General features: G+C 41.6%; 1 protein-coding gene across 2 annotated transcripts; it reads right to left on the reverse strand.

Moving 5' to 3' along the window:
• Nucleotides 1-4,848: 4,848 nt before the first annotated feature.
• On the reverse strand, nucleotides 4,849-19,556 carry CD86 (CD86 molecule). Of its 2 annotated transcripts, none has more exons than XM_061365355.1 (6): nucleotides 19,435-19,556; nucleotides 14,050-14,099; nucleotides 12,440-12,778; nucleotides 8,607-8,918; nucleotides 6,279-6,413; nucleotides 4,849-5,468 (listed from the first exon to the last, which is right to left on the reverse strand). In XM_061365355.1, exons 2-6 carry the CDS (start codon nucleotides 14,093-14,095, stop codon nucleotides 5,449-5,451), a joined length of 852 nt encoding a protein of 283 aa, XP_061221339.1. In that variant the 5' UTR covers nucleotides 14,096-14,099; nucleotides 19,435-19,556; the 3' UTR covers nucleotides 4,849-5,448. The 2 variants fall into 2 exon arrangements, with proteins under 2 accessions (XP_061221339.1, XP_061221340.1); XM_061365356.1 differs by lacking the exon at nucleotides 19,435-19,556 and adding an exon at nucleotides 14,553-14,999.
• Nucleotides 19,557-20,477: the final 921 nt, after the last annotated feature.

A 20,477-nucleotide genomic window follows, 5' to 3' on the forward strand; every position in this document is an offset into this window, starting at 1 on the left:
AAACTGAAAGGCTGTTTTCATGGTGTACCTTGAGGAAAGTCTCTCAGACTGTGGGTTCTGTAATACTTGTATGAGAGAGAGGGTGAAGATGAAAAAGGGTGCAAAAGAAAGTTGTTGAAGTGGAAGATGCTCCTCAGTTTTGAACCCTCTGAAAAGGGAGCAGTTTCTCTTGATAACAGGAATAGAACTAGGCTGAGAAAAGCTTTAGAAAATCATTCTGAATCAAGCTAGTTATGCTTTTTATTGAACTTCTCTTCTTCTGTACAGGGTGGGCAATGTACACAGTTCATCAGCTGTGCATGGGTATATGTAACTGCAGTTTGAGCTGTTTTCACCTCATCTTTCCGTTCTTTTCCTAGGTCTATGTTCTTCTGAAATAATAAGCACTGCTTATTAGGAAGGGGTGGCTAGGCATCATTTTTAGGATTCTCCTGATTATTTTTTTTAAGAACTGTATAAAAAAAAGCAGTGGACAAAAGGTGTGCAGGTCTTGACATCAAACACATACCAAGTATAGGAAAATCTGATCTGTCATCAAGTTTTAATCTACTTACACCTGCCATACAACTCACAAGTATGTTAGGAGGTACGACAAGCCAAGGGCTGTGGGAATATTCCAGGTTTCAGGACTTGTGTGCGGAAGCTGCCCTTGCTGTTATCTTGAGAGTAGCTTTTCCCAGTAGGCAACAGGCAGAGAGCTGCTAGAACGTTTTATTTCCTGGGGTCTGTGATGAATGGGCTTGTGCCTAGACTGCACTTGATGCATGTGCACTTCCTGTGGCTGCTAGCCTGGTGCATTACACTTTTCCATACATTTTCTCAGCCCACATCATCTCCCCCAGCTTTCCTGCCTAATTGTATCTTTTGTCTTGAGAACCTTCTGGTAGCTCATCCTGAGATCAGAAAATACGCTTTAAACCCTTGCCTGCCCCAGCATTATGGCCCTTCTAGTGCAGAAGATGGGGGAACAAAGTGAGACCAGGTATGAATAACAGCAGCCCAGCATTCCAGTGTGGGTAAGTGCTTCATATATTTTTTTTTCCTTCTCCTTTTTTTCCATCTGAGTTTGGAAAAGGGGCAGAACTAGAATCTGAAACCAAAACCTAAGAGGCAATGTACGCAATAACTAGATTTCTTTAATAAAATTGCCAATTTCTGTGGTCAAATGTAACCCTCAGGAGCAAATAATTCACTCGAAGAGCAAAAAGTCCACTAAGGGACATTTTTCCATTAGATGGCCCGTTAAATGACAATCCCCTCAGAACTGACTGTGGACTATGCTGGAATAATCCCATGCATCAGTACAGGCTGGGGCGAACCGTCCGGAAAGCAGCATCACAGAAAAGTACATGGATGGGCCCAGTGGACAAGTTGAAGGTAGGGCAGTAGTGCGCCCTCGTGGCAAAGACAGCCAACGGTATCTGGGCTGCATCAGGGAAAGCATTGCCAGCAGGCTGAGGAAGGTGATCCCTCCCCTCTGCTCAGCGCTAGTGGGGCCCCACCTGGAGTCCTGTGTCCAGTTCTGGGCTCTCCAGTACAAGAGAGTCACGGACATACTGGAGAGAGCGCAGCTAAGGGCCACAGGGATAATTAAGGGACTGGAGTCTTTTTCATCTGAGGAAAGCCTGAGGAAATTGGCACTGTTTAGCCTAGAGAAGAGAAGCCCCAAAGAGATCTCAGTGTGTATACATGCCTGAAAGGGCAGTATGAAAAAGGTGCTGTTTGTGCCCACTGACAGTACCAGAGTCGATGGGCACAAACTGAAACCCAGAAGCTGCCCTTTGAACACAAGGAATGAGGCTCGGTCACCCTTTTTCATTGAAAAGGGTGTTGGAGCCCTGCAGCATGTTGCCCTGACAGGTCGTGGAGTCTCCCTCCTCAGAGATGCTCAGAAACTGTCTGGACATGAACCTGTGCAACTTGCTCCAGGCCTGAGCAGGAGGGTTGAACTGGATAATCTCCACAGGTCCATTCCAACATCAACTATTCTGTGATTCAGTGATGGGTTTTCACTAAACCTAAAGCAATTTATCACAAGTCTGATGACAGGCATGCCTTAGTGCACTGTTTACTGGTCTAACACACCATTTCCATTTCTTTGTTAGCATTTTCTGGAATTCACACTGTTCTGCCTAGAAATGAAGGAATGGTGTTTTTAAGTGAAGCTGTTCCATGCTGTGGTATGTAGTGAGTGTACACTGATTTGTTTGCTTGCCATGTTTATGGAGTCACTAAATGTCTCAAAGCATGCTGTCAAAGAAAAGACTACAAAGTGGGTGAGGAGATAACCTGGAAACCTGAATGAATTCATATGGAGGACAGAAATGCGAACAAAGTGGCTACGTTTTTCTTGTGACTTGCTACTGTGCTCATTACACCTGCTAGTGCAGAGGATTAATGCATTTGAACAGAGAGACACAAACTATGATTTCCCTGAAGCCCTTCTTTTTCTTTCCCCCTGAACTGCCTTTAGCTGCAGGTGGGGAATACAGTTGATTTTAAGAGCAAGGAAAGAGGAGGCAGAGAAATTGAGCAGGTAAAAGAAGCAGGTTGGTAGCCTAAAGCAGAGGGATGGCAAGGGAGAAAACAAACAACTTCACTGATGGGCAACAAATTAAGGATGGAAGGGAGCTGTCAAAAGAAAAAATGAACCCACCATGTGTGTGGCTTTTTGTCACTAGTTACAACCGCTGATAGTGATAGTGGAGTGTATTGGGGTGAAAAGCCCCCTCAGAGGTACTATGACATGTTGCAAAACCTGTTGAATTCCAAGCTCTCAGAATTCTTTTTTCTGCTAAATGAATTTTCTAGAGTAGGACTCTTGAGTCCTAGCATAGATTTCCAGATACCATTGTGAAGAAGCTGTTGGTTGGTTTTGTTCTATGGGGAAACATGGTGAAGGGCTTTTTCCCTCACTGCAGAAAGCTGACCAGCACATCAGAATTTAGGGACTGGTAAGGGAGAGCCGAGACTGTGAGCTCGAGAGTGTATGTGTGCGTTTGTTAATCTAGGCATACGGAAGACAAAAGACCCACAAAGCTTTTTTGGGTAGGAGCAAAGTAGGGTTTAGCTATTGTTTTGAACCCCAATGTTAGTGAGGATTTGGGGTGGATGACTTAGGCGGGAAGGGAAAATGTTGAGAAGAATCAACTGAATTACAGCATGCGTTAAAAAAGGCAGGAGAGACAACATAAATCCAGTGAGCATCTGCCTGACTTAGTATAGCTAATAGTTCAACACGTGCTTTATTTAAGGAACCAAATGTTAATCAAGTTAAAGATTGTGTGACCCACTGGAGATGTATTTGACAATCTGCAGCATAGAATCAAAAGGCCCAATTTTCAGACTGTAATTTTGTATCTAATCTTTGAGGTGAATAGGTCAATAAATCGAGGTATGAATACACGGATATATCATGCACATATATCCAGCTCCATGAATGAAACCTTTAGCTGTGCCATTTTTGGTCATTGCAGCAATTCCTTTTTTATTCATTTGCTTCCAAGAAATAATCCTGGGAGTTTTTTCTCCCTGAGAACAGAAAATGTGGGTATTTCCTTCATGCTTTAATGGAAGGAGAATAAAACACCAACACAGAAAAAAGACATGTATTTTATTAAGTCATTAAATAAGTTTACTAACAAATATAAACTTTTACATAAAAATAAAAACTTTAACTTTTAATAAAATTTGAATGATATTAATCTGAATGTCAATATCTGGAATGTTAGTGTAATAGCTTAACAAACTTACTCCCAAATGGTTTAGCTGACTCAAAAGGACATGCAAATTCTCTCACACACTTGAAAGTGGAGTAAAAATTTAGGTGGAATCTAGCAACTCACATAATTTGACAGAAAAGAGTATTTGTACCCAGCAGATACCATGGAGAGTCTAAGCCCCCAGACTGAAAATTTCAACACATTGAAACTTGTCTTGCAATGTGATGGTAACATCCCTGCTCTTGCTGAAAATATCAGGCCATGAAGACAGCAGGATTCTATCTGAGTTCTGCTGCATTCTTCCTCTTGGAAGATATCAATGCTGTTGAAGAATGTAAAGTGCAGAGATCGCTCAAGATTGGACAACTGGCACATTCTGAGTGAAATGGAGAATCTTTTCTGAAAGTTAAAACTACTTCTGATAGCTGGGCATACCACAGTGTATGGATTGCTCTATCCTCAGGGGTTGAAGCAAGCTTCAGAAAAGGGGAACACAGTCAAACAAATTGGAAGACAATCTACTTATATTTTTTCATTATATGATTACCTTGATTTTGTATATGTAGATTTCTACACATATGAATGATACCTCATGCTTTCATTTTCTATCCCTGCATCCACCTGAAATAGTACAGATTCACAACTTCTGTTGTGAATAGTACAAATAGTACAAATCACAACTTCTGGAAGTCCAGGATTGGCTGAGAAAGTTGGGGCTGTTCTGCCTGGAGAAGAGAAGGCTGCGTGGAGACCTCATAGCAGCCTTTCAGTATCTGAAGGGGGCCTATAGGGATGCTGGGGGTGGACTCTTCATTAGGGACTGTAGTGACAAGACAAGGTGTAATGGGTTAAAACTTAAACAGGGGAAGTTTATATTGGATATAAGGAGGAAATTCTTTCCTGTTAGGGTATTGAGGCACTGCAATAGGTTGTCCAGGGAGGCTGTGAAGGCTTCATCCCTGGCAGTGTTCAAGGCTAGGTTGCACGAGGCCCTGGGTAATATGGTTTAGGGCGAGGTGTCCCTGCCCATGGCAGGGGGCTTGGAACTTGATGACCTTAAGGTCCTTTCCAACCCTAACTATTCTATGATTCTATGATTAAGCTTGGAAGGTACTAAAAAAAGGATAACCAGCAATTATTTAAAGCAAGTCTTTCCTTTAGGTGATTTCTAGTTTCAAAGGTCTCATAGGAATTGTGCAACTTGTCTCAGAGGGTGGGGAATTGCCTTGAATTTCCTCTTTCTGTGGTGGAGCTTTACAAGAAAGTTACTGGTACAAAGTCACACTGGCTATCCTAAAAGTGTTTATGGCTCATAATTAATAACCTGCCTCTGATCATGTTTCCAGTGATGGTTGTGATCCACAGATTGTGGCCTAACACTTTCTATTTCTGAATCTTCTGAAACCCACGCAGCTCTGCTTTCTTCATTGACTCAGGGTTTTACAATGTCACGGTATGTAATGGAAGATGCAGCAAAAAGGTAGTCATGCAGACAGGCAGAGCATCATATTTACTACATTCTGGAACAAAAATAAAAGCAGAGATCACTGGACAGTGTATTTTAACCATCAGGCAAAAATGTTGCATGTTGCTCTGTAGGATATCTGGGGAGGATTCTTTTTCTGGCACACCATGTAAGAACACAGGACCTCAGGCCTTGCTATGTGCAGAGATGGTTTCCAGTCAGCAGTCTGGCTGATGGCTGAAGTTTCAAGCTGGATAGCTTCTAGACTGCTAGACTGACACCTAAAATAGATGAATATGTGATTTACAGAAACATGAGAAATTGGAGCGGAAAGAGAGTTCATAGTAAATGTCTTAGCTATCTTAGGATTTGGAGGAAGAATCAGGTAGGGGTCAGGACTTGGCTGCATAATGAAACAGGACTGTGAGGAATGCATTTCCCTCTTGCTATAAGAAAGGGTAGACTCTAACATCAACTTGAAGTGCAGAACAAACCCTGGACAGCTGAGACCCAGTCTTGGAACACAATAGAAAAAAGCAATGCAAAGTTCAAATTCCGTTCCTAGTACAAGATGATTATTCCAGCCCAGAGTTGGGCTGCCTGTGGTGGAGCAATGCCTTGACCCTTCAGCTCTGCGTTGACAGAGATACTTCCACTTGACAGAAATGACATCTCATCTCTCACCCAGCACCACCTTTCTATAAATGTTGATGGACAAGAAAGGTTTCTACAATTCAATGATTTTATGAGCCAAATCCACCTAACAGAAAAAAAACCAACCCACAACCCAAACCCCAGGAAAAAGGAAATGATGAAACTGCAGAAAAAAGTGGTAAGCTGGTACCTGGCAGTCTCACAGAGCACAGAGTGGACAGAGAATTGGATCCCAGGACAAGATAGGAGAAAGATGTTTTGACTTGCTGCTGGATGGACTAAGTTGTTGCAGGAACTGAATTGTCCAAGAATGGTTAGCTTAAGTCCAGCACGAAATCTAACTTTCTGTCAGCATCTTGAATGTAGGTGAAGGGATAATTACAAAGAGCAAAGTCTGTGACTTGAGGGACAGTAGAACTGAATGAGTAGTAACTTACTCTGGTTGCTGGATGAGATATTTCTACTCCTCAAGATCACAAAACCTAGAAGAACTGTGATCAGTACAATCACAGCTATAAGTGGGCCAAAGAAATGTATCTTCACTTGCTCTATTTCTTCCCCTTGAATTATCTCTGCATAAGAAAACAGAGAAGATACAACAAAGATTTAATTTGGTGACTTAACTGAAACACTCTATCCCAAAGTTATGCGAATTATAATCAGCATCCTTTGTTTTTGCAATGCTTCAGTATTGCAAAGAAATCATTCTCCAATGTTTTATTTCCATTTCCAATAACTAGTGAAACTCTCAGGTCTTAGTGGCCACTTCAACAACAGTAAGGCAAAGTACTCTTTATGATATTTGAGTAATAGGTGAGAGATCAGCAATTTAATTAATAAAAGAGCTTATGTGCTAAATAAAACAGCTACTGTGCTAATGCTACTCTGTGCTACTGTGCAAGTTTGAAGAACCTGGGTTATGTTACTACTGGGTATGTGTGTAAATGATGGCCAAAGCCTAATGAAATGCCATAAAGGATGTGAAAGTAGCAGAGAATCACAGAATCCCAAGGGTTGGAAGGGACCTCAAAAGATCATCTAGTCCAACCCCCCCGCAAGAGCAGGGTAAATCAAGGGACTTTCCCTCTATTTCTGGTTACTGTGCTTTTGAGATTTTGGTTGCTAAGGTTAGCAACAGATAGAGCTTCAGTTATTGCCAAACAGAGCCTTTTTTTTATGTGGAGTTCCTGGTTTCTTACCCACCATCACTGCTTATCACATGACTACTTTCATAGGCCAGAGAGGAGAGAAGAATTCAATAGGGAAGGAAGGATGCAGCACTATAGCTAATAGAATTAATATAGTTAATACGTATATTAGCTAATATAGCAATTTTAACACCCATGTAGAGCTGTGCAAACCTCAGAAGACCTCTATACTGTATTTTAATGTTATTTAAAAATGCTAGAATGTCAGGCCATCAGAGGCAGTTTGTCACGTCAAGCACTGATGACTTAACCCTGTAGCTAGATTTATATGAAGAAAACAGCACCCTGGAACTTTTTCAGAACAAGTGGCAAACTTCTTTTATCTACTACATCTGCAGTAGTAAGGTGCATGCCTATATTGCTCTAGCAGGCTTTCCTGCAATTCTGCCATTGCTCTAGCAGGCTTTCCTGCAATTCTGCCATTCCCTCTTGGCTCCCTGTTCCTGTCTGTCAGTTGAACCACGGCTCTCCACCTTCAGTGCTGTCTAAAGGAAACATGTGCAAGCCAAATGAACTTATGACCAAAGTGGGAATTGTCTTTATTTTGATGTGTTTGTGCTGTAGTTTACAAACAAAAATATGTCAAAGGATGTTTTCCTTTCCCAGGAGATAAATAAAATACAGCTTTATTTTAAAGAAAGGATCAGCCATGTGGAACCCTGAGATGATCCAGCAGAAAAACCTTATTGGAATTCAGGTCCCCAGCTTCTTCTTGCAAGCAGTGTGTGAAAAAAAAAGGAGACAATCTTAGAGGAAAAAAGTCCCCAGATAGCAGTTTTGGAATGCATATTTTGTCCTGCCAAATGTTATGAAAACCACCAGGAATGCTTCTAAGACTAGGCAAAATTTCATGGCCTTTACACTAAAACTCAGCACAGTCTCTTTGGCAGATTTTGAGCCAAATCTGGTCTAAGGGACATTTCTGTTTAGCCTTCTATCTCTCCCTAAGGAGTGATTCAGTTCAAGTACTTAAACATCAGGAAAAAAACCAAAACATTTTTACTGTCAGAGTGATCAAACACTGGAACAGTTTGCTGAGAGAAGTTATCCTGGGAGATATTTTAAACTCAACTGAATAAGGCCCTGCACTGCACTACCTACTGACCCTGCTTTGGGCAGAGTGCTTGACCTGGATAATCTCCAGATGCCTCTTCCAATCTCAGCAGTTCTCTAATCCTGTGAAGTGGCAACCACTCTCAACAGCTGTCACCTCTGGAGACTGGTTGCCACCTAATTATTGCCACCTAATAAGATGTTGCTTATTACAGCAGCATCTATGGAGGTGACAAACAGGACTGTGTTCTGGATTGTGCAGCAGTAACCTTCCTTCTCTGTGCCCAATTCTTGCTGCAATAAGACTTCCCATACAGAAAGAAGAGGGAATTTGGTGGCGGTGGGTGTTGGTGAACTGGATAGAGAACATACAACCCTTGTAACCAACTCTTACTGCTACTTAGTGTTTATTCTCTGCCTTGATTATGCTGCTGTCATTATCTGTACTACAAAGTGCCCTTCTCCGACCCATGCAAAAAGTGGAAAGGGCAAATGGGCACTCACCTATGCCCAGTGGCACTGAGACAAGGCTCCCCAGCTCCTCTCCAAGGTGAAGCAAGCAGCTGATATTAGTGAGGGTGTTTGTAGGAACTGTGGTATTCAGCTTGGTAGTAACATTGTACAGCTTTGTTACAGCATCCTGTGAGATATCCATGTGATTCATAAGCCTGCGTGTTCTGTTTTCATGTGAAATTAACCAAGTCATTTGCTTGGGCTCTGGATAACCTCCACTGGAAGAACAGCAAAGCTTCAAATATTCACTGGGCTTTAGTTCCCCTTTGTGCAGCCATGCTATTGCAGGTTGACTATAGTTGGCTGAAATAGACCAAAGAGAAAGCATCATGAGTCAGACATACTGCATCTCATGACAGTTCCTTCCAATTATTTGAGGTTTTCAGGCAGAAACAAATCTAAGCAATTTTCTTAGGAAAACAATTGGAGTCCCAAGAAGGGTTTGTTATGGTGTATGTCTGAACTTGTTTCTCCTTGTCCTCAGAATGTTTCAAGGGCATAAGTCTGATCAGCCAGACAATGGGTCTGTGAGTATGAATGCTAAATAGAAGCACTCTTTATTAAATAGTCTACCAAATTTTCCCAAACCAGGATTCCTTTTGTTAAAAGGTCATAGTGGAAATAGCAGACTATAAAGGAAAAGGAGAGAATGTAGACATAATACTGATTGCACACTGGCATCCAGCAAGTTAAAATCAATCAAGCACAAGATCAGAACCCAAGAAACAGACTCAAGACTCATTGAGAATACTTCATTACGTTAGTGGCAATAGGACTAAAGGCAATATGGAGAAATACTGGAGAAGGGGAAAAGGATTCTTAGAAAAATATGAGCCTAAGAGAGCCTAACTCTTTTGCACACTTGCTCAAATGTGTTGGATTCAGGCTTCAATCCTTCCCCTAGTGAATTGTAAGTATGGATGGATGAAGAAATATAATGTTACCTTATTTGCTCTATCCCAACACACATGGAGCAGAATTTAGCTTACTCAAATTCCAAGAGAATCCATGGTTGCGAATTCAAAATGGAAAAATTCCCACCTTCTTTATTTAGTTAAATTTAGCTAAATTGTCCCTCAGGAAAGCCCAGACTTCCTCTTTCTCTTCAAGATCTGACTTGCTTAGCTGACTGCTCACTCCAGCTTCTGGTCTATAGTATTTATTCTCTCCTTGGCATTTTATAGGGAGAGCAGGAACGTGTTCTATGCCTATGAAATTTGCCAAATCATCACAGCGATTTAATAGTTTCAATCCTGTTGACAGTAAACAAGTAGAAGCAGGGGAAAATACCCTGATCAAAGCACTTCTGGTTTATGGCTTCTGGGAACCTCAATTTACTGAAAAGTGCTGTTGGTTGCATGCAGGGTATGGGCAATGTATTTGTGAGTTTTGGATTGTTAACAGAGAAGCCTCTTTCAGGAAGTCTTTTGTATTAAAGATAACATATCTTCCAAAACCACTATGGGCTTAAATACCTCAAGAGACAACAGATCCGTCAAGCCCTGAATATTCTTCTCAATGGCTTAATCAACTTACCTGGTTTTGTTCTATTTTCTAAAGTGACAATTTCCCTTACCTTTCACTTACTTCCAGCTGCTGATTGTTTTTATATCTTCACTAAGCAAATTAGCTTTTTGTTCAATATCCAGTGTTTTAAGTGCATTTCAGGTTCCCACACTCTGAAAACCAGTCTCCTCTCAGTATTGTGTCTAATCAGATTGATCTTTTAATGTCTCCAGTTGGACTAATTTTCCCCTTCAGATAACTCTAGTAGAGCTTTTTTTATGCTTGTAAGTTTTCTAACATCCCTTTTAAAATGAAGACACAAATTTTATGTCTCTCTCTTGACATCAGTTTTATTCCTAGCACACAGTTTGAAAAAGCTTCCCTAGTCTCACTTCCCTTATTGATCCATCCAAAAGAAGCACTAGAGACATGCTATAGCAGCAGAATTTCCTGTTAAGTTGCTTGTCCCCGTGGTCCCTACCTTGTTTTTTCCAAGAGTCAAAGCTTTCCATTGTGAAGCCCACCATACCTTCTGGAGAAAGATACGTGTTCGTGTTCTTATATAAATCATCCTGGCTGTGGGATGATTTATGCATATATATTTATTATACATTATCTATATATTTGCCTAATGTAATATATATAAATAACTCATGTAAACTGTATCAGAAGGTACTTCTGTATTTCTGAATGGCTAGGCAACCAAGTGATCAAGATAGCTTTGTATAACTGTCCCATCATTCTTGTAGAGCACTCAGTCTTTCTAACATCCATTTTAACACCTCACACTACAAAAAGCCTTCTATACGAGACTCTACTTAAGAAACAGTAAGTTAGCACATTTCAACATTTGTATTTTCCTTCTAATTCTTTTAAATAGGATTTTATGCTGCTTCTTCCTTTGGGAGCTTATTGAACAGAGAGTCATTTGGAAGGAAACCAGCAGCACACAGGTTAAAACAGTCTTCCTTGAAAAGTCTAGGAGAGTTTCAGTGCCTAACTGTGAGACTCTATAACATGTTGCTCAGACGCTGGCTAAGCTACAACAAACTGCTTGAATTAACTGAGCAGTTGATGCTCAGATTCTCTTAAATTGGAAGCCTTGATCCTGAGTGCACACTGTGAGTTTCTGAGTTATAAAACTTTGCTGAAAATACTGGTCAAGTAGATTCTGGGAGGATTAAAATTAACAATCTAGGTTTCCTATCTGTGGATTGAGAGAATATTTGCTGGTAGCACAAAGCTAAATAGGCTCAGACATCCTGATACTCTGGTTTTGGCTGCAGTTACACATGGCCTGTTCTCTTTTGAAACAGTATCCTGAGGCATGAAAATACCAGTGGAAGTTAGAAACCGTTGTTATTAATGCACTATCACAGCGGAAGAGAGAACACAGGCGTATGGACTAAGGTTACTAACAGAACAGTTTAAAATAGAAAAACCGTAGGAAAATATCTTAGGAATTACTAAAAATACTAGAAGGTGTTGGGAAAAGATTGCTTTCTCACTTCCATTCTCCTGTTAAAAGATCTGCTGCCTTTTCATCTGATAGCACACAAGAAATCAAGTCTAATCTCATCAATGCGTGCACGTTTTCCTCAGAGTATTTTCAGTCTTCCTGTAACTGAACATACGAATTTCTACTCCTCCACGTGAATTGCTCTTTTCTTATTTTCTCTGTGATTTATGTGATCATAAAATAGCTGTGTGTTCACAGAAATCTTATGTTCCAACTGTAATTTGCCACCAACGATGATAACTACTGCTACTTTTAATAGAAGGTAGTGCATCAGATGCAAATGAAGAACTGTATTTTACGGAGTCCTAAAAGCCATAAAACTTCCAGGAGGCAAGAGGAAGAAGGCAGAATGGTTTTCACTACAACTATGGAAGGGTGGGATTCGGGAACATGAAATATTGAGCAAATTATTACCTCATTTTCTACTTCTGATTACTATCACCTGAGTACATTTCATTTAGAGCTGAGGATTTCAGACTTAAACAGGGGAAGTTCAGGTTGGATATAAGGAAGAAGCTGTTTACTGTGAGGGTGGTGAGGCACTGGCACAGGCTGCCCAAGGAGTGGTAAATGCTCCGTCTCTGGCAGTGCTTAAGGCCATGTCTTGGGTGACATGGTCTAATGTGAGGCACCCCTGCCCCTCGCAAGGGGCTTGTAACTGGATGATCTTGAGGTCCTTTCAAACCAAACTAGTCTATGATTCTATGATTTAGAAATCCAGCTCCAGTGACAGAGGACCCCTCCCCCCAAAAACCCCACCAATCCCTAGACCAGATGGCAATTAGAAGAGCTTACTTACCAATGATGTGCAGTAAGCACTCAGACTGATGTATGACACTTGAAATTCCTTCAACTCTCTGCTGTATGATACACGTATACAGTCCCTCATCCAGAATTCCTGCATTTAACAACTGCAAGGTCCATTTGTCCATATCCATCTTGGTGCGATTTTTATATTCAGGACTAATATTATCATGTTTTTCTTGGCCGTGGTACACTTCATGCACCACTTCAAGGCCTTTTTGCCAAAAAACTATTAAATCCTTTATGTCACTTTTTTGAGAGTTTGGAAAATAACAGGATAGGTATGCAGTGTGATTGAGAAATGACTTCACCTGATGCACGGTGCCAGTGGTACCTTCAACAAAGAAGATTTCCATCAGCTACAGAAGAACACCAAGTATTTGCACTCACATAGGCAAGACGTAATGACAGCAGCAGTAAACTGCCAGCATTTAGACACAAATGCTCCCACTAGGTATGACAAGACATGTAGTTCTTCAAACTGACTCACTTAGTCTTGTGGAGTTCAGGTCATAAAACTGTTTCTTGTTTTCCTTTCTATATTTTACTCTCCAACGAAGACCTACCACACAGAGGCTGCAAGCATCTATACTTATCTGCAGGCAAAAGGTCCAAACCATTCTTGCACCCTGAGTATAGCATCCCAAGGATAATGAAATGCTGCCATAAAGGAGATAGATGCACAATTTCTTTTTAAAAAGCTGAGTTTGTTCTCCTATTAAAAGAACACAGCACTGCAGTTTTGAAGATACTGTGAAGTGCACCCTGTGTGGTAAATGCTGGTGTCTAGGGAATATATGACCAGTAGGTCAGAAACAGGTGAACACTTTCAGTCTCATGAAGAATTAATCTAAAGTTTAATGACACATTAAATGTCAGATTTAACTCTTCTGCAATTAATCTAGAGTTTGATGACAAATTAAATGTCAGATTTAATCATTCGGTTGCTGATCTTGTGAATAGAAATAGTCAATAAACACAGTTACGCCTTCATGCAAGGAAAGGATGAACTGTAGCACATAAGGGATGATTTTCCCCTTACTTTCCTCAGTGCATGTGTCCACTGTTATGGGTGGTGATGGGCCAGGAAGACTATCTTTTCTTGGAATGGGAAAAGCAGTCTTCTGTCCCAAAAGATACAAACACCTCTGCTGTGTTCAAAAGGAGGAGAAGATTTTTAGCCTTTCTCCTGGTGCAAAATTTTGACTGCTCTTCAACAGCACCAGACTGCAAAATAATCTCTGCAGCTGTCTACAACTCCAGTAGTCCCACATGAAACTGTGAGGTTTCAGTTTAATACTGCTTTGCTTTATAATGTACGGGGGTGATATGCACACATTTGAAAGATTTAAATCAAAAATTTAAAGAGCAATGTAAAGCAAGTGTAATGTAAAGATATAAAGTTGGAGAAAGTACTTGCTATATATTTTATAGAGCCCCTGCACACAATTTAAATACACATTACATAGGCTATATGACCTTGGTTGTGCAATGGAAATCATTAAATACTGCTAAGGAATGAGCTTTTTAGTGGATGAGAAAGTATCACATAGCAGGACACAAATAATCGAAACAGTTTTTTACAATTAAAAATGTGCCTTTTACCTGGGAGAAGTATCATAGCATAAAGGAAGAATATGAAGACCTCCATGACGCTGTAAGAAGGAAGAATGAAAGAAATATGAAATCACAGAAACATAGAATCATAAAATCACAGAATGGTTTGGGTTGAGAAGGACCTTAAGATCATTCAGTTCCAACCCTCTGCCATGGGCTTGGACACCTCACACTAGACCATGTCACCCAAGGCTCTGTCCAACCTGGCCTTGAACACTGCCAGGGATGGAGCATTCACCACTTCTCTGGGCAGCCTGTTCCAGGGACTCACCACCCTCACAGTAAAGAACTTCTTCCTTATATCTAACCTGAACTTCCCCTGTTTAAGTTTGAAATCCTCACCCTTTGTCCTATGACTACAGTCCCTGATGAAGAGGTATGAGGAAATATGAAATATGAAAACATTCCAGTACCTTCTCCAGTACTCCCAAAGAAGTGGTAAAACAGGAAGAAGTTTTAGCAAGAGAGGCTATTGAGAAAGTTAATCTCACCTTTTCCCATGTACTGGTGCAAAGACTTCTGTGTGCTTCATAGCCTTTAGCAACAAGAAACATGCCATGACAGAGCTCTGGTTTACAGAGAAAGTGATGTGGTGCAGGACTGCTGCAGACAGGGTATGCCATAGGAGAAATAGAGAGCCCCCGAGGTGCAAATGGCAGGATGAATACCCAGAAGACCTCGTGCAGAGGAAAGAGGAATAGGGAACATGCTTGTCCTGGCAGTGTGGGGAAGAAGGGGGAATTGAAAGTAAAGGGGGAGGAGAGGGTGACACAGAAGGAGGAGGTGAGAGAGACAGCGTGATGATGCCAGCTACCGGAAGTGCTGGAGAGTTTACCCTTCAGTATTGTAACAGGAACCTATCCTTCACAACAGTAAAATACAACTGAGAGAAATCCTGTATGGTTTAAAGAGTTGAGTCTAAACAGCATTTAATTTGTGGTTAAGAAACTGGATCTTTTTAAAATAAAAAGGAAAAACCCTACAGCCCATAAACAAAATGATTCTATGTGGTATAAAGGGCCTATAATCCCGGGAAACAACCACAAGCCATTCCCATGCATTGGGGTGACAATGGCACCTGGATCTAACTGCCCTGTGGTAGCTGGTTTGCATTTTAGCAGCACATTTGTGCTCTTCCTGTGTCTTTTCCCTATATCTGGGAGAAGTCTCCACACCACCACTGCTAAGGTCCTTCACTCTCCTCCTTTAAACAGCTTCAAATAATCCTCTTTTGCTGGAGCAGATGTAAAAACTCTTTAGCTCTCACACTGTTTAAAACCAGTGACATGGCTGTCTTCTGTCTTCACTGGTAGTACAGTTTCCTGATTGCTTTTTGTCAAAAGGCGGAAGGATGTATCCTCCACACGCTGGCCTTCCAAGGGGGGAAAAAAGAGGTGTAATTGTTAACAATTCCCATTACATGCCTCCCAAAGTAGAGAGGTGATGATCACGCTGACAATGCATGCCAGCCCAGATCAATGATTCTATTGCATTACAAGTCATTACCATGATGTACAGTGAAACAAGAGCTTTAGCCCAGGCCCCCCAGGTGATAAACACTAAACTAGCAAATACTGGCTGTAAGTAAGGTACAACATGCTGAAACTCTGAGACTGAGTGCAACAGCTCTGAGAGCAAATAAATCAACATTGTGATGAGTGACTATTAATCCGAAACAGTGAATGCTTATCACAAATATGACCAGACACACTCTGGTAAGATCTGTCTTTATCTCAACCCTTCGTGCCCCATGTTGGGTGCCAAAAAGCACTGTCATGGTTTAAGACTCGCTGGTAACTCAGAACCACGCAGCCACTTGCTCACTCCCCACCTTCTTCCCTCACTCCCTCTGGAGGGAGGGGAGGAGAATGAAAAGAATGTAAACCCCATGGGTTGAGATAAGAACAGTCCAATAACTAAGGTATAACACAAAACTACTACTGCTACCACCAATAATAATAGTGATAAGTGAAATAAAAAGGGGAGAGAATATAAAACTAAAAGTGGAAAAGAAAACAGAAACACAAGTGATGCACAATACAATTGCTCACCACCTGCCGACCTATACCCAGCCCTACACAAGCAGTGATCTGGACCTTCCGGGTAACTCCCCCCAGTTTCTGTACTGGACATGATGTGCTGTGGTATGGAATACCCCTTTGGCTGATTTGGATCAGGTGTCCTGTCTCTGCTTCCTCTCAGCTTCTTGTGCCCCTCCTCACTGGCAGAGCATGAGGGACTGAAAAGTCCTTGATCAGGGTAAGCATTACTTAGCATCCACTAAAAGTATCAGTGTGTTATCAGTGTTGTTCTCAGGCTAAAGTCAAAACCAAAGGCCTGCACCAGCTAGTGGGGAGGAGAAAAATAACTGTTACACTGAACCCAGGATGGCTGGTTTGCTGGGTTTTTTACCCCAGTTCCCAAGGAGCCCAAGTCTCTTCTGTTTAATAGTTCCCCAGTTGGCTACCATGGGTTTTGTGTACTGTAATGTACAGAACTGTGAACAGTTTTTCCAGACCAGATTCATCCTGCATTTTCTTAGGAAAGGTGAGAAAGAAGCCCAAATGTCTCGGAGGACACCGATAGTTTTCTTAGTGATCCATCTATCAGCAAAAGAGGAGGGAGGGCCTGTGCAGAATCCATTGTTGTAGGAGGTCATTCTCTTTCTGCTCAAGCTGCCTGCAGTAAAGTTCACATGCTGAACTTTTGTCAAGAGGTTTTACTTCTCAGCTGGGCCCCACTGAATTAAACCACACAAGTGATTGCCTAAATAAAACCGCCTGTGCCAAACCACTGAAAACTACAGAACCCCCTGCTCAGCAGTCAGCTTTTCCTCCAGTGAATAAGAAGTTTTGCTTCCAGTCAAGTAAAAAAAAAAAAGGATAGTCCTATTTATTTTATCTAGTGCATGTGTGTTAGAAGAGAAATTAAAACAATTTAACAACTGGAAACTAAGCAGGGAAAGTACTGCTATAGCTAGGCATGTCTTGCAATCACTGTCTCACAGCAGCAAAGACCAAAACTGGAACTGAAAAGAAGAGTTAGAGAGAAATAAAACCCAGGGAAAAATACCAGATAACACTGCTTGCCTTGCTTTATGGGTTGGATTTGGAGCGGTGAGGACAGAAGCCTCAACGTTCCTACCTGGTTTCTTGGCTGTTGTTTTCAAGGATAAGGCATGCTGCCTGAAGAAGGATCCTGTGCGTCTGCAGAGGGGTGTACACCCATGATCCCTGCAGAGATAGGTCACTGAGTGTGACAAGCGGCTTGTCTTACTTGAACTCTTATGTGAGAGCTGCTGAATCGTGAATCAGTCCACTAAAACTCCAGTATGGCAAGTAGCTTCTCTTTCCCCTTTTTTACAAGATGCCTTTAACAAGCAAATGCACATTCTTTGAGCCAGTGTCCAGAGGACTGAGGGGAAGAAGGTGAATTACACAGTTTCTGTGTTGGCATATTCAATACACATTCGGTGCTCAGTTCTCTTTTTCAGGCCATTGAAAGACTGGTTGTATTCCAGAGCTGTTTAGCAGCCAAAGAGGACAAGAGGAAAAAAAGAGACTTTGCTTCAGGGCATGGCCTGCTGCTGGCAAGAGGTGAGGACCAAACTGCCCTCAGAGTGGCCGTGGCCCAGTGCACGAGCACTCTGCACTCTGCTCCACTTCAGAGCACATGTATGTGTATGTGTATGTATGTGCAGTTTTTCTGGGTACATCCAGCTGTGGAAGCAGCACTTTCTCACAGTGCCGGTGATAACTGATGAGATAGGAGTGGTTCGAAGACCTGGGGCTTACAAATTATCTCTGTAATCCTGAATTACATGAGTCCATTGGGAGGTAGTCATTTCCCCTTGCTAAATAAGGCTAGCACTTTGTGGCATGTCTTTCTTGCCTTTTGAGGCTTTTGTCAGCCTCCTCATTCCTGGAGATGTCCCCATGACTCACAATTACAAGTCATGTATGGATGTCAGAGATGAAAAATGGAGAAGTGTATTAGTTGAAATTCTGTCAGTATGCAGCCAGCAGTCACACTCAACCCTCTAGTCACTATCTGCAGTACAATCACTATAAGGAGAAGAAACCATATGAGTATATGCACTTTACTGACCCTATTCGTGACTGCTTTGGTTTGGCTCAAATCAGCCTCAGAAAAGTCAAGTAGTAGTTCCCACTTGGCTGAGTACAGGGGGATTCCTCCACTGAGGAACTCTTAGATTGATGTTCATGAAAAAGAGACAACTTCACTCCCTTTGCTTTTGAGGGCAAGTGCCAGAAAGCCCTGTGTGACTTATGTTGAGATTGGCTTGTGCTTTCTGTTTCTTGTTCCTCCCAATCCAGCATATAAAAACCCAATGCACATAGTGAAGCATGAAGGTCTTGGAGTAAACAAGGGCTTTGTGCCTGGTATGCTTGCCCGGGTTTTCATTTGCTCCCTTTTTTCCTGCTTTCATTTTTGGATGTAGTAACTATTTTTTGAGAGACACTTTCAAATCTGTGCTCTTTGACTCCTAAATTCCTTCAGTACCTTTCAAAACATTTCTTTCTTACATGTTCTTACATGGCATTAGTTCTTTTTCTTACATCGGGTACACCATCTTACATCTTCTATGGGAAGACTCTCCTCCCCCACGTTTCATGACGAGCTCAAAACAAAACCAGATACTGAAGTAGAAACTGACTCTTTTAACTCCTCTAGTGTAGGGGATTTTTCTAGAATTCCTACCCTGTTCAACACATGAATCTTCTGGAGACAGGACATGTGTGACTAAGACTTTCCACCGCTCACCCAAAAGCTAGCCTAGAGGCATCCAGAAGATGCATTCACCATCCTTCTCCCATGTTGTAAACGCAGGCTGATTTGAACAAGCTGAACAAGCTTTATCAAAGGAAATCACAACTCAAGGAAATTCCTTTAACATGGCAAGGTCAAAGAATTCTCAGATGCCGTCCACCAAACACTAAGCTGTACAACCACATAACTATCCAACAATGGAAACATTTTAAAAGCATACCATTTCCAGGCAATTTGTGTTTCCTCCGCGTTTCTCCAGCTAGAAAGAGGAACTCTTTCAATCAATTGCTAAACTTTTCTATTGCTCAGTCTTTTAGAGCAATCTTTTACTCTAAGCTACATTTAAAAATTCTGGGGTTGTGTTTAATTATGTTGCTATTATATTAAAAAACCCTTCTAGCTCCCTAATTTTTGCCTTTTGTATTCCTTCCCACTATTGCCTGTTTCAATAACACCCATTTATTATACCTAAGATCTTCAGAAGAACTATGATTTTCTCTGCTATTCTGGTATCACTTTGCTCTAACATCCAGAACTGTTCTTTTAATGACAATTCAACAACACCAATTATTTAAATAATACCTTTGGTTGAAAGATCATGGAGCATTCCACTGCCTCTGCTAGCAGAATTCTTCATTCACAACTGAAGAGCAGGTACCTCTGAAAGAGAGCACAGCGACTGCCTAACAATGCACAGTGCCACCACAGCAAAGCCCAGGACACGGGCATGTTCTCCACGCAAGCGAAACTGCAGGGACATTTGGAGGAGAAGAAAGTTATCAACCACAATGAGACATTTGTTAGGATTAGCTGTGGTGTTTATTCTGAGTTCCACCTGTGGAGGCAGTGTTCTCACAGGAGAATGGATAATTGGTAGATAAACTGACTAATCCTGAAAGATACAGCAAGGCCATGAGATGCCCGAGGAAGCCTAAACAAGCAAGATAAGAAGCTGGAATTCACCCAGTTAAGGAGAACTGTGGACTGTTGGCAAGCTTTCGAGGTCAAGTTCTCGCACCTGTGCTAAACCAATTATCTGTTAGTCACTGGGGGTCTTCAAGACATGTATCAATCATAATATGCCAAATCACTGTAAGCGCATGTAAGAAATAGTATATAAGGGGTTAAGGCTTTGTAATAAACGGCTTTTGTCTGATCATATTGATCTCTGACTGGGTCCATGTATTTTCTGCGGCATCCACCTAAATCTAAAATAGATTGACGTATTTGTTCAACATTCTAAGCTACACCTGGCCACAGAATTGGCAAGTTGGTTGAACCGCTTCTGCATCACAGGTAACCACATCAGATGATGTTTGTCCTCCTTTCCCAGTGCTCGCACTTGCCTCAAGGTTAGTCAAACAAACTTGTCAGTAGGGGAGTAGCAATTGCCAGATTCAGTTCTCACCAGGGCACTCTACCTTGTTTGACTTTGCAGTGAAATAGAGGAGTGCAACCCTGCTCCAGAGAGGTGATGGCACTGGACGATCTCAAGATCCTTTCCAACCCAAACTATTAAATGATTCCATGATCCTATGACAGTTCATTAACAGACCTGTAAGTTCCTGGAGTTTCCTCAAGAGTCATTGTACAGAAGAGGGAATCCAAATGCCCACTCCCAGGTT

This window comes from Neopsephotus bourkii, unplaced genomic scaffold (assembly GCF_033783945.1).
Source record: "Neopsephotus bourkii isolate Nb327-2 ecotype Australia unplaced genomic scaffold, CSIRO-AGI_Nbou_v1 NB_1287, whole genome shotgun sequence".
Taxonomy (NCBI): Eukaryota; Metazoa; Chordata; class Aves; order Psittaciformes; family Psittacidae; genus Neopsephotus; species Neopsephotus bourkii.

Excerpts from the sequence above, each read along its gene's own strand:
- CD86 (XM_061365356.1), bottom strand. The coding sequence starts at position 14,620 with ATGGCATGTTTCTTGTTGCTAAAGGCTATGAAGCACACAGAAGTCTTT. Across the intron at positions 14,100-14,552 it reads GCACCAGTACATGGGAAAAG|CGTCATGGAGGTCTTCATAT; the intron begins GTGAGATTAACT and ends TCCTTCTTACAG. Across the intron at positions 12,779-14,049 it reads TGCTATGATACTTCTCCCAG|GTACCACTGGCACCGTGCAT; the intron begins GTAAAAGGCACA and ends TCTTTGTTGAAG.